We start from the raw sequence: 18,707 nt of genomic DNA, 5'->3' as shown, positions 1-18,707 counted from the left end.
AAGACACAGAAATGCGTTGCTTTGTGCATGAGCTATTACCATTTGTATTCTGCCATTAGTGACAGATCATCGGGCACAAACGGAGAAACTTTAATCCACATGGTCTCAGTTAATTTACTCTTTTTGATGTAGCTATTATCCAATTTTAAATACTCTCCACCATTGCACTCTCTTTCGTTCCTCCTCTTTCATGCCATCAAATCTTTCACGTCCCAAATTCCCATTTCAGCCATTGTCTCAAACAGTATCTTTTCCACTTCAAAATCAATCCAAATATTATTATCTTCCCCCTTACTATTCCTACCAATAACTTATTGTCTTTCCGTTCAACACAGCCAATTTTCTCCATTTTTCACCATACCCATATTTCGAAGATGAACAATCTTGACAAATATACACTTTTGCATTATGCCCATATGAATACGTATGGATAAGAAAAAAAGTCCGGAGGTAAGTTCCGTTTGTAATCGCAAAAGGGCTCATGTACACCACGTAACTGGACGCATTTGCAACACAAGGACCCCAGTGTTATAGTAGAGAGGAATACTGATGTTTAGTAGTGACTTGCGATAGTGCTCAAGAAAATAGAAAATATCCACCTCGTGTAAAGTGTGCGCAGTCATATGATTTTTGAATGCATTTAATGCGTCAGTAGCCGAAATTAATCATTTGAGCAGATGATGAATACCTCAAAAGGTATGGATATAGGAGCGACAATTTAACAAAGCAGGAAACAATGTATATGATGAGGAGGAACGTTTACAGACTTTGCCAGGGTAACACATCATCATCCGAATTGCTCAGACCTAACCCCGTCCAATTTTTACCTCTTTTTGTATCTGAATACTTTCCTTGCTAGCGAGAGTATATATTATGACAATGCGATCAAACAATCTGTTACCACCATAGGTAGCATTGCTCTTTGATATCGGGATGCAAAATATGTTGTATCGTTAGGATACGCTAAGTATCTTGTTCCATTACGTTTTGTGCCTTTCTAATTGGCCAACGGGATCTTATTTTCTTAATGGTCCCTCTATATTACTGTAACAGTTGCCCCAAAATTGATATTTTTGGTGTGATACGAAGTTAGGCGTATATGACCGGTTAAATTTTCGAAAACTTTATTATTATTATTTTATCGTTAGTATAATACCAATATTAAAAGTGGCGAAGGTGAAAATACAAGTCTCATCATGCCTAGAAATTGAAGCAAGTATTACTGGAAAAGAGATCGAAGAATTCGCCAAGGAAAAAGAAGTTGAAGTGTTGCCAGAAATAGTGAAGCCTCAAAGTGAAGTGAAGACACTAACAGTAACTTAGCTGCATTCCCAAGCTTTTACGGCCTACCTGGGTTCATGTCCCTGTACGATAATCACAGTTGAGATCTTGCGTAACACATGACATGAGTGAAGTTCAATCCTGATGTAAGGTAGCTTGTAAAAATGTAAACAAGAAATACTTGTAACACTTCTGTTCTTCACTTTTATTAATAATACTTCATTTATTTCCACACTGTAGGGAGAAATACATAACTTAGTACTAGAATAAATAACTTACCCTTCTTTGTACGAATTCAAGATTCCTAAAATACGAGGGCAGAAATTGGCCTTATAACAGTTAAAAGATTTTTTTCTAAAACATCATATTCGATTTGAATTTTGATTTAGGAAATAGTATCGTGCATTTAATTTCTTTTTTAAAAAATATTTATCAACACAGTAGCAGAATTTCTGATAGAACCTATGCTAAGAGACAGCGTTTATGGCTTTTGAATGCGGCGCTCAGTTTCCTTCAAAGCTGTTACTAAATGAAAGAGCTACGGTGCTGCCACATCTTTGTGCGCATTCACATCAGTATTTGCCCCCTGCTCGCAATGTACTGCGTCTATTTAATCACATCTTTTACTACATGGCAATGTCGCATCACAGTCTCTCTTTTATTCGCCTAGACCATACGCCATCATGTACCACGTCTTAGTTGTTATTAACCACCATTTTACTTATAATATAAAGGAGAATCGAAGGCACGAGTGTGGCGTCACAAACTCCGTCACATGTTCCGAAAACATACTTGAACGCCTAGTTAGTTGGCAAGTAATTATGTTGAAATAAAATGGAATTCCTAATTTTACGTCCCTCAGTTATGCTTTTTTCAAGGCTAAAGGCGATGGCTGATAAATGGAAGTGAATGACAATGAAATACTGATGGAATGAGAATGCGGATGAAACGGACAACCCCGAGAAAACCTACAGACATCATCTTGTCCACCACAAGCTCATATGGCCTAGGATCGAATCAGGGACTCCTCGCACTGGTGGTAAGCCCTCTATACTAAGTCACCATGCCCCCTAAAATACTTGAAGCCTGGGCATCAGTATTCAAGTAATTTATTCAAGAATTCAGAGAGAGGAACATTCATGTTACCGATGTTCTTTATATGCCATACAAATCTTCTGAATAATCGAGAAACCCCACTACACGACTTTCGCACGCATTCGATACCGGATAGAGCTTATCAATTTCAAGTGTGCTTTCGGAAAATATGTGAAACATACTTCAGCCGCATCCCTGTCCCCTGTTACAGAGGAAGCCTTCCCTTCGATTTGGGGAAAGAAGTGAATGACCTGGGCTGTGTTGCCAATTTGCCATTCAGTTGTTTGGTCTTGATCAGTGAAGATCGTAGGTTACTTAGAATGGCTGACAAGACAGTGCACAGCATACCCCGTGAAGTAATTCAATGTGGCAACCCTGTCCATATCCAACCATTCAAGGATCTCTGTCACAGCAACTTCTCCCTCCTCTTTCGAAGGAGGTACAGGAAAACACACATCGACAGCAGCGCTAGCAGGGGCACACTTGAAGTAGGAGTGCAGTAAGGGTATAGTACAAGAAATAGTTTCGATCTCAGAAAATTTCAGTTTTCAAATTCTACTTCGTAGATTTCCTTGTTTCCTTCTTTGTATTCTCTGTAAATCTTGTGCTCCACATTCCCTTCCTTTCAGCTGATCTAGTATCGTTTATACCTTTGGAATGCGTGCGATTCTTGGTTCGATTTACGATTGGAAACGCTGAATAATTATTTGTTTTCTCTTTCGTTTTAAACTTAAGGTAGTCCGAGCCTTTTTGCTGAACTTCCGCGCCTCTCAGGTTGGGAATTATTAATCTAGCTGTTCCCTTTACATAAACAAATAACCTACATGGCAGGGATGTCAGCATCAGAGATGATTTCAGGGGATGGCTAGGGTGATTCCCATTCCCAGTGTTACATCTCCATTCATGCTTGAAGTAGCTTAAGAGAATTTTAGGAGTACTTTTTATCCTTTGTGTATTGAAGTACTGCCCTTCCTCTAAAGAAGTCTGGAATCACCACTGTTTAGCATACCATGATGCAGGCTACAGAGGCTACCGAAGTAGTTACAAATTTGCCTCGCAGATCAGGTATATATCATCATTATCATAGGTATTCTACCATTACTGACAGGTCACTTGCTGCAACTGAGAAGCTTCCATGCTCCACGGTCTCCCGCTAACCTCTTCGTTTTCACGTACGATTTTTCTGTTTACATATCGTCCCTTAATTCTAGTCTCCTTCGCCCCCTTCCTCTCTTTCCTGCCACCATACCCTCTGAAACGTCCCTCATGATACCGTTCCTTCTTACCCAATGTCCCAATTGTTCTTTTCTCCCCTACCATTTCTCACACCCTTTCATTCGTTTTCCGCTCGACCCACCTAATTCTTTCCCCTCTTCTTCACATCTGCATTTCGAAAGCTTTCAGTCGTTTTTCATCTTTTTTGCGTAATGTCCACGTTTCTGACCCATACAGGACAATACTCCACACGAAGCATTTTACAAGTCTTTTTCTAAACTATTCAAGAACCCAGAAAAGTTTTTTTTTCTTCTAAAGTTTTCTTTTGCCATTCCTATTCTTACTTGTATTTCTCGTTCATACTTCATATTATCAGTAATAATACTACCCAGGTATCGAAAATAACCACCTGTTCTATTTTCTCCGCCTTTACCTCTATATTTAATACTGGCCCTTTCTTTCAATATAACTTTCACAGTTCTATGGAAGGATGCCAAGTTGGTATTAAAATACTTTTATTTATGTAAACCAGTGACAATTGGAAAAAAAAAGTTATTTTAACCATAATAGCCTAAACAATGATGAAATTGAAAGCAAGAAATCGCTACTACCTTCAAGGGATATTGTTTAAAATGTTTTTACTTTTTTTAATGAACAAATTGTAACTATTTTCCATATCATCATGTTAATTAATCGTACGTACCATTATATTAACAAAACAAACTTACATATTGTGAAATCGAAGGTCAATGAGAGAGAAGAATGTCGGCACATAACTTTTTGTTATCTCAACAAGTAAATTGTTAAACGAATAATATTCAGACTAGATGTGGAAATCCAAAAAAAATTCTTTTCCTTTAGAGTGACACTGAGTGTTTGTATTAACAGGGAAATACCAGGGTTTCCCTTTCTCATGGAAATTTATCATAACCATATAAAAATCACTAGCCAGTCAAGGAAACATATTTGTCTATATCTCGTTAAAAGTATTCTCAATGATGATTAAATCTCATGAAATTTTATTTTATATTCAATGACAAAGTAATATTTTCTTCTAGTTACTTTCGCTTCACTTTGAATTATAGACGAGGTCTGATCAAAAAGAAAGCGAAACTTACAAAGAAAGAATAGATCAGCGAAACTCTGACTTTCTGCTCACCACCGCTGCGTAGTCAACTCAAGCATTTTGAAGGTAAATGCATCATCCTGCCTTATGTCATTGTAAGACCGCGAGCGTTGGAATGAACTTCTGCTCCACACTTTTGGTGATTTTGTTGTATGGCGAAAATGAACATTTTGGAAGGGCAGCATGTGTGCACGGACGGCTTTAGGATTTTAATTTTAGATAGGCCCGCTCCCTCGTTTAGGGTAAGAACATGCCGAAGAGGCCTCGCAATCGAGGTCGAGGTTTAAGTCGCGATCGCTACCTCGATACTGGCACAAACACGTGGATTCAAATGAGTAAGCGCATGCCGAAGATGTACGCTACATTGCGACCTAGAGGTCGACCGCGAGAGTGAATTAGTGGTCGCGATTATAAAAACCGAGTTTGTTTTTACATCGATGTTCAGCGGAAACATCGTTGTGGCTTGTGTTTTCATTGGTAATCCTTGAAGCGCTGTACGGAATAAAGTCTTCATTTGTTTAGAATTTCGTCTGCAAAGGATTGTATGTGTCTATGCTCAATAAGTTCTGCTGCACTATTAAAATTGATTATGAAAGACGTATTAATAGAACTAGTGAGGAATGTTCCAGCAATATGGGAAAAGAAACACAAACATCATCATAATAGGCACGTTTTAAATAGAGAATAGAACAAAATAGCGACTGAAATGGGAATGTCAGATAAATTATTCATATTTATTTGAGAATTATATTGTAGCTTGCAGTGGCGGTTACAGGGAGGGGGCTTTCGGGCTGAAGTCCGTAAATTACAGAATTTCTAAAGAAAAAAAAGAAGCTATTGTTAATCAGATGCATATTTAAAAACTCCACGCCTCCCCCCAATTCCGAGAGTAATAAAAAGGTTTCTTCTAAATTCGTTACTGATATAAGGTAAAGAAATACCTATAAAGACAGACACGTATCCATAGGGAGGAAACGTCGAATAATGGAATTGCAGTGACGAAACTTCATTTGCTGAAGTTAATATCCCCTCCACCTCGAAACCTGAAGACATACTTGTTCTTACATTTTACTCGGAAATGATTTCTCGCCTGTGTGTTGAAAGAGGCCATTTCTTTACAGAAAATTGAAAAAACGCAAAAGTCTTTGATTTATTGACAGAGATGGACAAGAGATAAGGCTCAAAAATTTTTGCGAAATAAGAGGCGAGATGGCATTTCCCATGTTTCGTCTCGCGTACATACCTATTTATAAACGGTTTGGTCCTTTCCATTTCAAAATGTGTTTTCGAGGTGATTTTTATGCACTGACGAAATAATTTCACATGCGTCACAGTAATGTTTTTTCTCAAAATGAGAACTTACAGCGAGGGTGCGACCTCCTTGCTAGGTGTGCCCTTCATCCATCGGGACCTAGACATCGAGGTAGCGACCGCGACTTAACCTCGACCTCGATCGCGAGGTCTCTTCGGTATATTTTTACCCTTATTGATACTTATACATATTTGGTTGATTAATGAAAGTAGGGAATTACTTTTACAGGACTGGTTGATGATATTTGTTAAATAATTATCTACCATTAATATAAATAGTGTAAAATGTATTTACTCTTTATTGTATCTTTTAGCATTTATATATTTTTCAAAATTTTTGAATAGGCCTGTTCCTACCCAGCCTAACCGCTAAAGCCGCCACTGCATGTGTGCACCAAATTTTGTTTCAAGTTGAGCAACACATTTTCAGATACTTTGAAAATATTGAGTGGAATGTACGGGAAATAATATATGAACCGAATCCAGTCTAATGAGTTGTTTCAGAGTTTCAGTGCAGGAATATTCATCGAAGACAGTACAAAATCAATGATTATCATATGACGACTTTCACGTTCAAACAGTGAGCAACGTTGTATGGAAAAATCGTCGTTTGACCGTCCGCGAAGTAGAAATCAGTAAATCGTCCTGTCATGTGAGCTTAGTTGAAAAATTGAACAAGCATCATGTTACTGCAAAATTCGTTCCACGATTCCTAACAAGTGAACAAAAACGAAACATATATTCCAAATAATTTTGACGGAGACGTTTATAATTTGATAAATAAGGCGTTTGGTATTCCATTCGTGTTTATTTTATTTAACTGGCGTTTCAATCGCACTGCGTTTATCTTTAGAATTATACTAATTCGGAGACCTCTTACATAATTACTGTGGTATAATTTTGATTTTTTTTTTTTAATTGATATATACATGGGCGATTCAGAAAGTAATGCCTCCAAGCTCAGTACTTGGCTAATAGTACTGCAAACATTCTGAATTGTTTATCATTAATTCACTGATGTTTAAGCTATAGAATGTCGCTTCTTTCACCTTCCTATCTCTTCTCGTTCCAAACTAATAGCACAATCCATGGTATCCAGTGATGATGTCCGGTTGAAACAGCGGGTTGTCATTGAATTCCTGACTGTGGAAGGTTGTGCGCCCATGAACATTCATCGCCGGCGACGAGTCGTCGATACACTATTACGACCCGGAAACATAGCGTCAGTCGATGGAGTACCGCCACACGTCCTCTCCTTCGCCAGAAAAATTCAAAGTTGTCCCATTTGCTGGCAAAGTGTTGTTGACATTTTGCCTCACTCTGCCTATAGTCCGTCCGGATCTTGCGGCCTGCGACTTTTGACTCTTCCCCAAACTTAAGGATCACCTTAAGGGCCAACGCTATAGTTGTGACGCAGAGGTGGAAGTATGAGTTCGGCAATGATATCGCAAGCAGCCACCATAATTTTTCGCCGACGTCATAAAAAAAACTTTGTTTCCTGTTGGCGCAAGTGTGCTGTCCATAATGCGGACTATGTTAAAAAGGTTGCCACCATTTGTAGCTGACATTGCAAGCTTTTCAATGATACATGTATCGATGCCATCTGCCACACACAAATAAAGGTGTCACTTTGGAGGCATTACTTTCTGAATCACTCTCATATTATTGTATTTTAATATTTAACAATTAAATATTGTTATAAATTGCAGTTTGTTTCAAATTTATATTAACATTTTTTTTAAAGTTAACAGTATTTTTTATTGAAATTCTTCTTGTCTGATACACAATATACGCATATTTTACAGTGAATACCACGAATCTAGAAACATGTCCAAGATTTTCGATCAAAATTTGTTGAACAGGGAAAATGTATAATGTATAAATAAGCTGAAAAACATGTAGAAGATTTAAAAGTAGAGATCTGACTACCGATTAAGTACATAAAATGTGATTTGAACATAATACCATATTTTCTTTAAAACCTTAGTATTGGTGCAGTTTTACAACAGGCCATCACACTAGGACTACCTAAGATATTCTTGATTGTATTAATTAAAAAAAAAAAACTAATTTTAAAATTTTAACAATAACTGATAATCGATTTCGATATCATTGATAAGTGAATCTTCATTTTTATGACAAATTCACTATAGAATGACACACAAATGTTAATTTCCTTACTCATTGTTGTCTAGTATGTTTTTCTTGTTTGTTTGTTTTTTTTGTATGTTTTTTGTTTGTTTTTTGTTTTTTTATCAATATATTTTGGGATTTATTTTAAATAAAATATTTCATCCATTTTGTGTGTGAATGGGAATGAATTTAAAACACTTATTGCGTTGCCTCTTTGAATGGCAAGGCTTACCCGTTGGAACAAGAAATGTTTACTTCTAGGGTCCCCTGATTTATTAATTAAAGCTGACCCCAAATTTGTCAAAAATTTACTTGTTTCTTTACTAAAAACAGTAGCAATTTCAGTAGCAATTTTCTTAATATTATTATTGCTTTCCCTTTATTATTATTATTATTATTATTATTATTATTATTATTATTATTATTATTATTATTATTATTATTATATTCCAAATTTCACTTAATTTCAAACCTTCTTCTTTATTTAGTGTGTTATCCTGAAATTTTATTTCTATTGCTTCTTTTAATAACTTGTTACATCCATGAGTGTATCTACACGTCACCGACGGCTTTTCAAACAAATTTTTATGTTTTTCTTCTATTGTATATTGCGCTAATGCTGACTTCTCTGGCTAATTTCATCGTATGTGCTCCTCACAATCTAGTCTTAATTCTACGTCCCAATGTCCAATATGTTGTCACGGACGTTCATTCTCTTCAGCATTGGTATACAAGATTTCCCTCATATCTATTCCGTCTATCAATACAAAACTTGGTATACATGAGTATCCTATTTCCTATACTATTTTCTGAGATACGTTTGAATTTTGCGCTTTTACCCGGGACCACTCCAGAGGGGTTCAAAGTTGATGGGAGGGATGTTTGAAGGGAATTTTCCCGACATTCTCCCAGTTTTCCCTGTTCAAGTACGTGATGGACCCCAATACATAGCACCTCTGCAAAATTTGTTTCATGCTGAAGAGAATGAACTACAAACCATAACTTTCTAATGAACAATGTTGATGTAATAGCTATTTCACTGCGAGTCTACGATTTTCTTTATACTAACAGGGTCAATGGGCCCCAGGGACTAATTCCGTTCTCCATGGCGCCTAATTTTTTTGTCATGAACATATCTTTGTTATGTTTATCGAATGGACTAGGTTTGACTAGGAAGTCCCGTTGACAGGTTCATGCCCTTTACTTCTCAATAAACGATTTACTTTATTCAATGTATTACGAATAAAGGGTATGAATACAAACTAATTGTTCTTCTGAAATTCTGTCTGAATTCTGCTTCTTGTGGCATTTTATATTGCCTTACTGATATCTTTTTTGTTCTAAGTATTTTGTAGAAAACCTGTTTCAAATGACTGACTTCTTCTTTATGTGTTCTTTATCAGATTTATCCTCTTTGCTCTGTGTAATAATGTATTTAGTAATGCGTTCTTCTGAGGGAGATGATAACGGGAATCAACTGTTAAGTAGACATCAGCCTAAGTTTTCTATATCCGCTGTGACTTAATCGTCCCAACTTTTTCCTCAAAATTAATATATCCAGAAACGGTATCTTCCCTTCTTTTTCAATTTCCATTGTTACTTTTGTTGAGATGTACGCTGTTTACTTAAACGTTTAATTCGTAAACGTCAGTTAAATAAAATAAATACGGATGAAATACCAAATGCTTTATTTATTGAATTTAAAAAATCAACACGTTTGGAAATCTGTCAAGATTTCTTCAATCGTGCAAACGAAGACGGTGACTTCTTGAAAAACACCATAACAGGTGACGAGATTTTGGTTCATGGTTACGAGGTTGGAACAAAGAGACAGTTATACCAATGGGTGGGGAAATCTTCACCGGGACCTAAATAAACACAAAGTCGCTCAAACCTTAAAGTGATGCTTATTGTTTTCGTTGATTTTTAGTGATGGTGTTCATTATGAATAGGTCCCACGTAATGAAACCATTAACAAAGAATACTGTTCAGAAGCAATGAGGGACTTTTGAGGGAGACTGTGAGGAAGAAGAGACTGAACGCTTGAAGAAACTGAACATGGATGCTGTAACATCACAATACTCCTAGCCATTCAGCGTTCATTACGGAATTTTTGATAAAGAATACGATCCTTGCCATGATTGTTGTATCCTACCCACTCTACTCGCCAGATCTAGCACCTTCAGGCTTCTCTCTATTCCCCACGTTAAAATCAAGTCTGAAAGGTCGCACTTTCCGGTCAATAAAAGAGATAACAAAACATTCGCTACGAGACCTACACAGGGACGTCATATGGGAAGGTCAGGGAGCAATTTCCCCTCCCTAGGTTTGAGAAACATATTTTTTTTAAATAAATTTTATACTAATAATAAACGTGAAAGTCGTATGACGGTGAACTTCTTGCCTCTAACCTGGTAAAACCTGAAATGATCTCCAGACTATTCCAAAAAGTACGTTCGAGGATGCGCCCACGTTATGAACGATGTATTAATAGTGGAGGGAACTATTTGGAACGAAATAGATCTGAATCACTTTCATAAACGGTGAATATTACTGTTCGATTCTTTCTGGATAGATCTAATATATTAGTGATAGTCAAATGGCGGCCCGTGGGTACAAAAATGCCGGTTTCAGATAGTTACTTTCAAATGTGCGTAGTTCAAGCGCTAATTCGCTAGACATATGGAATAAGAAGTAGGACATGCAGAACTGACAAAAAAAAAAAAAAAAAAAAAAGAGGGGGGGAGAGAGAGAGAGATATTTAGAAAATGTATACGATGTACGTCAGCAAACTGTCGCCTCGAGAATGGGAAAAATGGAAAATGGCTACCAAATATATAGTTTTGTTGTTGTTCCAACCTTCAGAAGTCATAAAACTGGTCATCACTGATATACAACATACAATTAATAAGTGAATTATAGTGTAAGAATTAGTGGAATGCAAAAAGTAAGAGGTCATTTTAAAAAAAAATATTCCGGAGATGATGTTCACTACCACAAACTCTTATGACGTGCAATCGAATTAAGAACTCATCGCAGCTGAAGTGAGTTGGGGTTAACACTTAGCTACCATACTGTACCCACCGTATTTTTAGTTTTATTTTTCTGAAAACCGAAAACAGCACTCGGAATAATCTTTTAAGATTATGCATACGCTATATCGTATAATATTCATTATATTCAATGTAATCCTTAGATAAATATAATTTGAGGGAAATGTCAAATGTAATAACCAGTGGCGTATTTAGGGAGAGGGCTTCCGGGCTTAAGCCCCCCCCCCGAAATTTTACTTACTATAGTAAAGTATATGAAATATCTTGTAGAATTTTCACATTTTCAGGCAAAGCCCCCCTTCCCCGAAAGTTAGCAAAGCCCTCCCCGAAACAAAATCGTAAATACGCCACTGGTAATAACCGTTCTAATTGTTTCGGAGATCTGCTGCCCTGTCAGACAACAGGTTAATGCTATGGATTCTAAGTTAGTTTGGAGTTTAACGTTCTCTTTTCGGTACCGAAGTTATGTGATAGGTAGACTTACAGCTTTACGTGAAATCTGAATCACTCAGCTCCTACACAAGATAAGGATGCTAACAATTTACCACATGGTAGCTCACAGCCAACAGTGAATTTCTAAAATTGTCCTATTTGAAGACCAAGATGTGATGCAAGAAAACCAGAAGAGAACACACAAGTCGAAAATCTTAACTTCTGTGAAAAGAAAAGGTCTATCACATTAAACTTCGTTATACTTTCCCAGCGCAATGACTTCCCCGATCCATTCTTCCTGGCTTTTCAGAGCTCAGTTCGCCGACTCTTAAGACAAGCTGCTCTCCGCACAGACTGACATAGGCGTTCTGTAACACTTTCCATACTAACGCATAGTTTAATACAACAGATTTAAATTAATGTGTCTCAAATCGACTATCAGTCTATTATACAAATGGAATGAAATGTCAATTTACGTAGTACTAGTACTATAATGTAACGCGGAATGAAATACAACAGGTGTTCCATCAAGATCGGTCTCATAAAAGATAAAGTTCTAGTAATTCTTATAAATTCTACAATATTACTGTTTAACGAAAAAATACTGTACAAAAACGAGACAAAATACTAATCCATAGATCTTATTCAGCGCAACATAGTGATATGCGTAAGTATAAAACTTTACACGTAATTTTCGAGCAAAATGGGAGAAAACTAATTCCATTCTAAACCTTAAAAAAATACCTTATACGAGTACAATGACCATGCGGTGAATTTGATACTGAACCAGGCAAGTATCCAGGGGGGGTCCAGGAGGCCGGCCCCCCTCTAAAATTTTCACGGTAGGCTTGCAAATGAACTATAATTTGGTGATGAATTATAATGTGGTTGGATCGCCCCCTGCCCTTAACTTCAGCCGGGCTTCCGCTACATTTTTGGGCTGGCTAGCGGCCTGTACTAAACCATATTCTCGTTAAGCTCTTCATTAGGACACTAACAATATGAAACCACACATTATGGTAAATAAGATAAAGACTAAAACTATCGTTAAATATTATGTTTTATATCTGTTTAACTAAAATACTGTCTAAAGATATGTTCAATTGATATATTACATCGAGCACAAGCGAAATAATATGCTTAGGCTAAATTCTCATATGTAACTTCCGAGAAAGTTCAAAAATAATTTTTGTGGCAGTAAAATCTATGTCGTTCGTCGCTAAAAAATTGAGTTTTTATTTCGTTGACAAACTGCTATTTACTAATGTACTATATATATATATATATATATATATATATATATATATATATATATATATATATATATATATATATATATATATATATATATTGACTACTAAATTTCTAAATTTATATAGTTTTCCTAACGGTAGGGGCAAAAGTGAGGTGTAACGTGAGAGAATGTCGTTCCCCCACTTCCGAAATATGTCTATGGCATCCCTCCACTTTGTAAGAATTACAATGGGCAAAGATAGGCACGGGAGACGGCGTGACGTCATGCGTCCCCCTACGTTTTCAGATCCTTTTATTCCTGCCTAACACTGACAAGCATACTCCTTTACACACATTACTTGTAACTATTCAAGAAGTTACAAACAACTAAACGTTTGTATAAATTACAAGTGCACATAGGAAATTACAAATATCACTGGTGTTGGCAATTGGTTTTTGCTAGTGCTGTTAATTCATTTAGATTAACTTGAAATGGGAATCGAAATTGAACCAAAGTCTCTGCGACCGAAGGCGGGAACTCAAATTATTTCCTCACGAGAAAGCTCGAATAATATCAATGTGTAATATATGTTCTTAAGGAATTAAATTTATCCTTTGATTTAGAATTCTTAGTTCAGACACGATGACACTTAACGTTAACTAAAACATTACACAAAACACAATAATATTTACCACTTTTACGCTGATTTCTTAAATATTAAAATGTCGAAGAAGCACTTGCGCGTACCAAAGAATGATGTCAGTGTTATCTACGGAGTTACGTTGTACTCAAATGTCACCAGCAGGGTGCCTGAAGCCGTGAAGCAATCCTTCTGACACACTAGTTCGTGCTCGACGCACGAAAAACTTTTTGTCTTCTCCCCTCTCTCCTCTATGGATCACCACCACCGAACACCCCAAGCGATTCGAGCGCTCAATCGATATTGCGACGGTTCCCGGAACTAAATTCTGACCACTTCGGCCAAGCTAGTATAAATAAATTCCTGTATCTGACAATTAAAAAAAGAAACAAATGAAAAACTGAATCAACCAGATAATACTTTAAAAACTAAACAAAAGTAAAAACAACATTGAAGAGGGATTATCGACGCTAAAATAAATTACCGACATTCAAGAGGAAACCGTTTCAGTTGGGATTTCCTGTACAGTATCACCAATACAATAGCCGGCATCCAGTGTCTATGTTAATCCATATTTTAATTGAAATTAAAACTGGATCAAATAGACAATGATTACATACAAGATTACCATCATAAAGAGATATAACAATAACAAACTTTAAGAACAAAATTAAACTTAACGAAATCATTAGGTTAAAAAGAATTTTTATGTCTATCAGATAATCTATACAGGGTGTCCATACAGTTCGTTGCCACACCGTGTATCTTCGAAACGACTGCGAATATGAGAAAACGCAAAAACACGTCCATCATTATTTTAAGAGGCTTGAATTTTGAGCTATAGAAGGTCCACCCCAGACACCCTCATATAGAGGTAGGTGGAGTCAACTTAAAAATTTTAAATGGCAAAGGGGGTCGAGTTGGAAAGGTCTTAACAAGAGAAATATTTTGCGAAAAATTTCAAGTCCCTATGTTGACCCCATCCAAAATGGCGGGGGTTCACATTTCGTGTCCAACCCCATCCAAAATGGCGGGGGTTCACATTTCGTGTCCATAAAGTCGGTTACCACCCCGTGTATCTGGGAAACAACTGCGAATATGAAAAGACGCAAAAACACGCCCATCATTTTGTTAAGAGACTTGAATTTTGAGCTATAAAAGGTCTACTCCAGACACCCCCATATAGGGGTACGTAGGTACAACTTGAAAATTTTAAATTGCTAATGGAGTCGAGTAATATATCGTTGGAAAGGTCTTGACAAGAAAAATATTTTCCTGATAGTTTCAAGTCCCTATGTCGACCCCATCCAAAATGCCTGGGGTTCACATTTCGTGTTCATGAAGTCCGTTGCCACCCCCTGTATCTTCGAAACAACTGAGAATATGATTAAATGCAAAAAACGACCCCTTGTACCAATATCTGGGGGTGTCTGGGGTGGACCTTTTATAACTCAAAATTCAAGCCCCTTAAAATAATGATAGACGTGTTTTTGCGTTTTATCATATTCTTCGTCGTTTCGAAGGTACACGGGGTGGCAAAAGACTTTATGGACACGAAATGTGAACCTCACCATTTTGGATGGGGTCAACATAGGGACTTGAAACTATCAGGAAAATATTTCTCTTGTCAAGACCTTTCCAACGATATATTACTCAACTCCATTAGCCATTTAAAATTTTTAAGTTGACCCCACATACCCCTATATGGGGATGTCTGGAGTGAACCTTTTATAGCTGAAAATTCAAGTCTCTTAACAAAATAATGGACGTGTTTTTGCGTTTTCTCATATTCGCAGTCGTTTCCCAGATACACGGTGTGGCAACGGACTTTATGGACACGAGATGTTAACCCCCGCTATTTTGGATGGGTCAACATAGGGACTTGAAATTTTCGGCAAAATATTTCTCTTGTTGAGACCTTTCCAACGATATATTACTCGACCCCCTATGCCATTTAAATTTTTCAAGCTAACACCACGTACCCCTATCTGGGGATGTCTGGGGTGGACCTTTTATAACTCAAAATTTAAGTCCTTTAAAATAATGATGGACGTGTTTTTGCGTTTTCTCATATTCGCAGTCGTTTCGATGATACACGGGATGGCAATGGACTTTATGGACACACTGTATATTAAAACTCTAGGTTTAGATATTTGTGGTCAAGAAAAGTCCATAGTGGCCAATCCTTTCGACAATATGAGACCTCCAAAACTACGAGTGATAGAAACGTGCCGTTTTCGGTAATCGACACCAAATTTTGTGTAGAATTGCCAGTTCCCATTCAAATTTTCAAAAATCTTGTCTGTATTTTTCTATTCCACATTTTAGGCGTCGTTTGGATGCTATTAGTTTAATATTTTCACTAGGACGTTAAGATTGATACTTTTGTGAAAGGCAACCAGTAGAGGAGAGCTACGTATAGCGGGTTGATGGACATTTCAGGCGCTTTGCTTTAAATCTGAATGACAAAACCTATTGCACGCTGGCAACTTCGAAGGCTTGTGGACCCACAATGAGGCGTACTCGGATATGGAATTATAAGAAAAAATATTTGCATTTGGTATGATCTATCACTTATCCAAGTTTGCCACAAAGACACCGCAACATTTTATATACTAAAATACTACATTTATATATTTGTCTATAGCAATTCACTCCCTTTAAGAGTCGCGTACGCGCCTTTGGCGTGGGAGACCCGGGTTCGATTCCCGGCGGGAGCACATGTGGTTCGGATTCCACGTTAATCAGTAGGTCCACGTCTCATATAGCCTCGCTGCTGAAAGGGACGCTAAACTAAAATCAACTCAACTCAACTCCCTTTAAGAGTCTTTCTGTCCTTTACTTGTGTCCGTAAATGGACTTGCATACATATAGTGAAAAGTGGGAAATAGATTCAGGCTCATATTAGAACTGTGCGCTGTTTAAATAGCGCAGGGTCAGCTAGTTTTTTTTTTTTTTTTTTTTTTAATTTTAATATGCATTATGATTAGTGATTAACTTTTTAAAAGAAAAAAATCCAAAGATGATACACCAATCGATAGACATCATCGGCTGGGTGAGTCTTGAACAAAATCGAGGAAAACTTTTTGTAAACCTAAAAAAACACGTCTCCGAAAACTGATACAGAAGTACAAATCAAGCTTGTCACTATGAACTAGCGGAGGGCAGTAGAAGGTATGGTTAATGGTCAATGGAACGAAGTGATACTTGTGAGTACATTCTAAAGAATAGTTTTCGAGAAAATCCAATTATTATGAAGCCAAAAGGTATGCCGTTTGTTGCCAATAACTGATAATTTATACGGGGGACGTTGAGTTTATAACCGAAAGTTTTTTTCAGGTGTTGCTGTGCGCTGCTTGGCGTCCGTGTCATCCTGTGAAAAAGTAATCCTTACACTTTTGTTATGTGACAAAGGGCAGTTGACGAGAAGATTCTGAGAGAGTGGCGATGGACGCTAGCAACAAGCCTGGTCGTGTGGAGCTGGCGGCCCGAATAGAGCAGCGCTGCACCAAGTTCCTCCTGAAGGAAGGCGTGATTGAAACCTGTTGAAATCTTGAGAAGATTAAGTGCGCAATATGGAGAAGAAATTCTCTCGGTCGTAAGTGTACCAGTGGTGTTCAAAATTCAAGGCAGAAAGAGAATCCGTTGTGAACGTGGTTCGTATTTCACGCGGAGCTACTGCAGTCAACGAAACCAACATTCGCTGGATGGAGTACTTATTCTGAGTAATCGACGAATTAGTGTGAGAAATTGGAGTGCGAAAACAAATATCAGCGTGAGAAGTCTGGAAACAATCATCCACGAACACCTGCACTTCTGAAAAATTACAGCAAGGTGGGTTCCAGGTGGGTCGACCAGATGTGCTATAAGCAAAACGTTTCGTCTCAGCATCTGCAGCAATTTCAGAGAGAAGGCAAGAGCTTAATTGCAAAGATAATCACCTGCGATTAGAGCTGGCTGCATCATTACGCCCCGTAGTTAAAGCGCTCCAGCATGACTGGAAACATCCAGACTAGCCGTCGCCGAAAAAATTCAAGGCACAAGCGTTCGCTGGCAAAGTGATGCTGATGGTATTCTGGGACAGAGATGGGGTGATATACACTGATTTCCTGGCGCGGAGTGTCACAATCAATGCGGCCTACTACAGCAACCTCCTCCGGACCAAAGTCAAAGATGCTTTGAGGAGAAAACGCCCACAGACAATGAAGGATAGTGCAATAATCCTGCACAACAATGCGCGTGCTCATACGGTCACAACGGTCACAGCAATGATCAAACTTGGCTGGGAGATCCTAGACCATCCAACGTATAGCTCCGATTTGTCGCCTTACATCTTTTTGGTCCCCTCAAGGAACACCTGGGAGGACAAACATTCCATTTCAATGAAGAATTCAAAACGTGTGTGCTAAATTGGCTGAAAAATCGACCCAAAGAATTCTATGCCTCAGGGATACGCGCACACTCCCACACTGATGGGACAAGCGAGTGCGTGTACATGGGAGTACCTTGAAAACGAAGTGTAATTGATTCCCATGTTATCTTCTTTATATAACATAAAAAAGGAATACCGGTTATAATTTTAACGTCCCTCGTATTCTGCTGGAACAAGGGTATAGCCACAGGGGATAGAGAAAATGGGAGTATGTTATGTATCTATTAAAATTGTTTACTACAATACATATAAAGGAAGTTTGTAAGCAGAGCCGTAGCTAGATATTTCGGCGCCCGGGGCGAAGTAGGATTCGGCGCACCTTATCAAGCTTATTTCTTTCTTTCTTTTCTTTTCTTTCTTTCTTTTTCTTTTACATATAAGAGAAGCAGCTTTTGTTGTTATGCTATGCTGAATTTTTATCAAGCTGATTGGACAGATCATTGCAACAGCCAAAAGTAATCATTATGTATTCTTTGCAAATAAGAGCTGTTTTCAGGAGACTTTGGACTTTTCGTTGAACTTGACAATACTATCTTTGGTTATATACAAATCCACTTGGAGAACAGTTCTGGAAATTTACAACAATTTACAATATGTCATACTATCGACAAGAAATGAAATTTCAATACATTAGAAATTATGTGCTTTTAAAATGTTCGAAATGGGTGACAGCGTTCATTTTCAGTACTAATTGTAAATTTTTGTAATTTGTATTATGTATGTGACCACAAAAACATCTTTTTAATTTCGATTAT

At 37.5% G+C, this 18,707-nt stretch overlaps 1 protein-coding gene across 3 annotated transcripts in view; it reads right to left on the bottom strand.

The window, feature by feature from the left end:
* The window catches only part of olf186-M (Ki-ras-induced actin-interacting protein-IP3R-interacting domain olf186-M), a 434,062-nt gene that overhangs the window by 381,510 nt on the left and 33,845 nt on the right, over positions 1-18,707 (bottom strand). For 2 of the 3 annotated variants that reach the window (XM_081745924.1, XM_081745927.1), the window contains exon 2: positions 1,351-1,436. In XM_081745924.1, coding sequence (XP_081602050.1) covers positions 1,351-1,360 — 10 coding nt within the window. In that variant the 5' untranslated portion in view covers positions 1,361-1,436. Of the gene's footprint in view, positions 1-1,350; positions 1,437-13,572; positions 13,717-18,707 lie in introns of those variants that run through there. The other variant, XM_081745925.1, reaches the window with a different exon arrangement.

Source organism: Thermobia domestica, chromosome 18 (genome assembly GCF_964235325.1).
Source record: "Thermobia domestica chromosome 18, izTheDome1.hap1.1, whole genome shotgun sequence".
Lineage (NCBI taxonomy): Eukaryota > Metazoa > Arthropoda > Insecta > Zygentoma > Lepismatidae > Thermobia > Thermobia domestica.
Note: the sequence above shows the minus strand (reverse complement) of the source record. Positions and strands in the feature narration are given on the sequence as shown.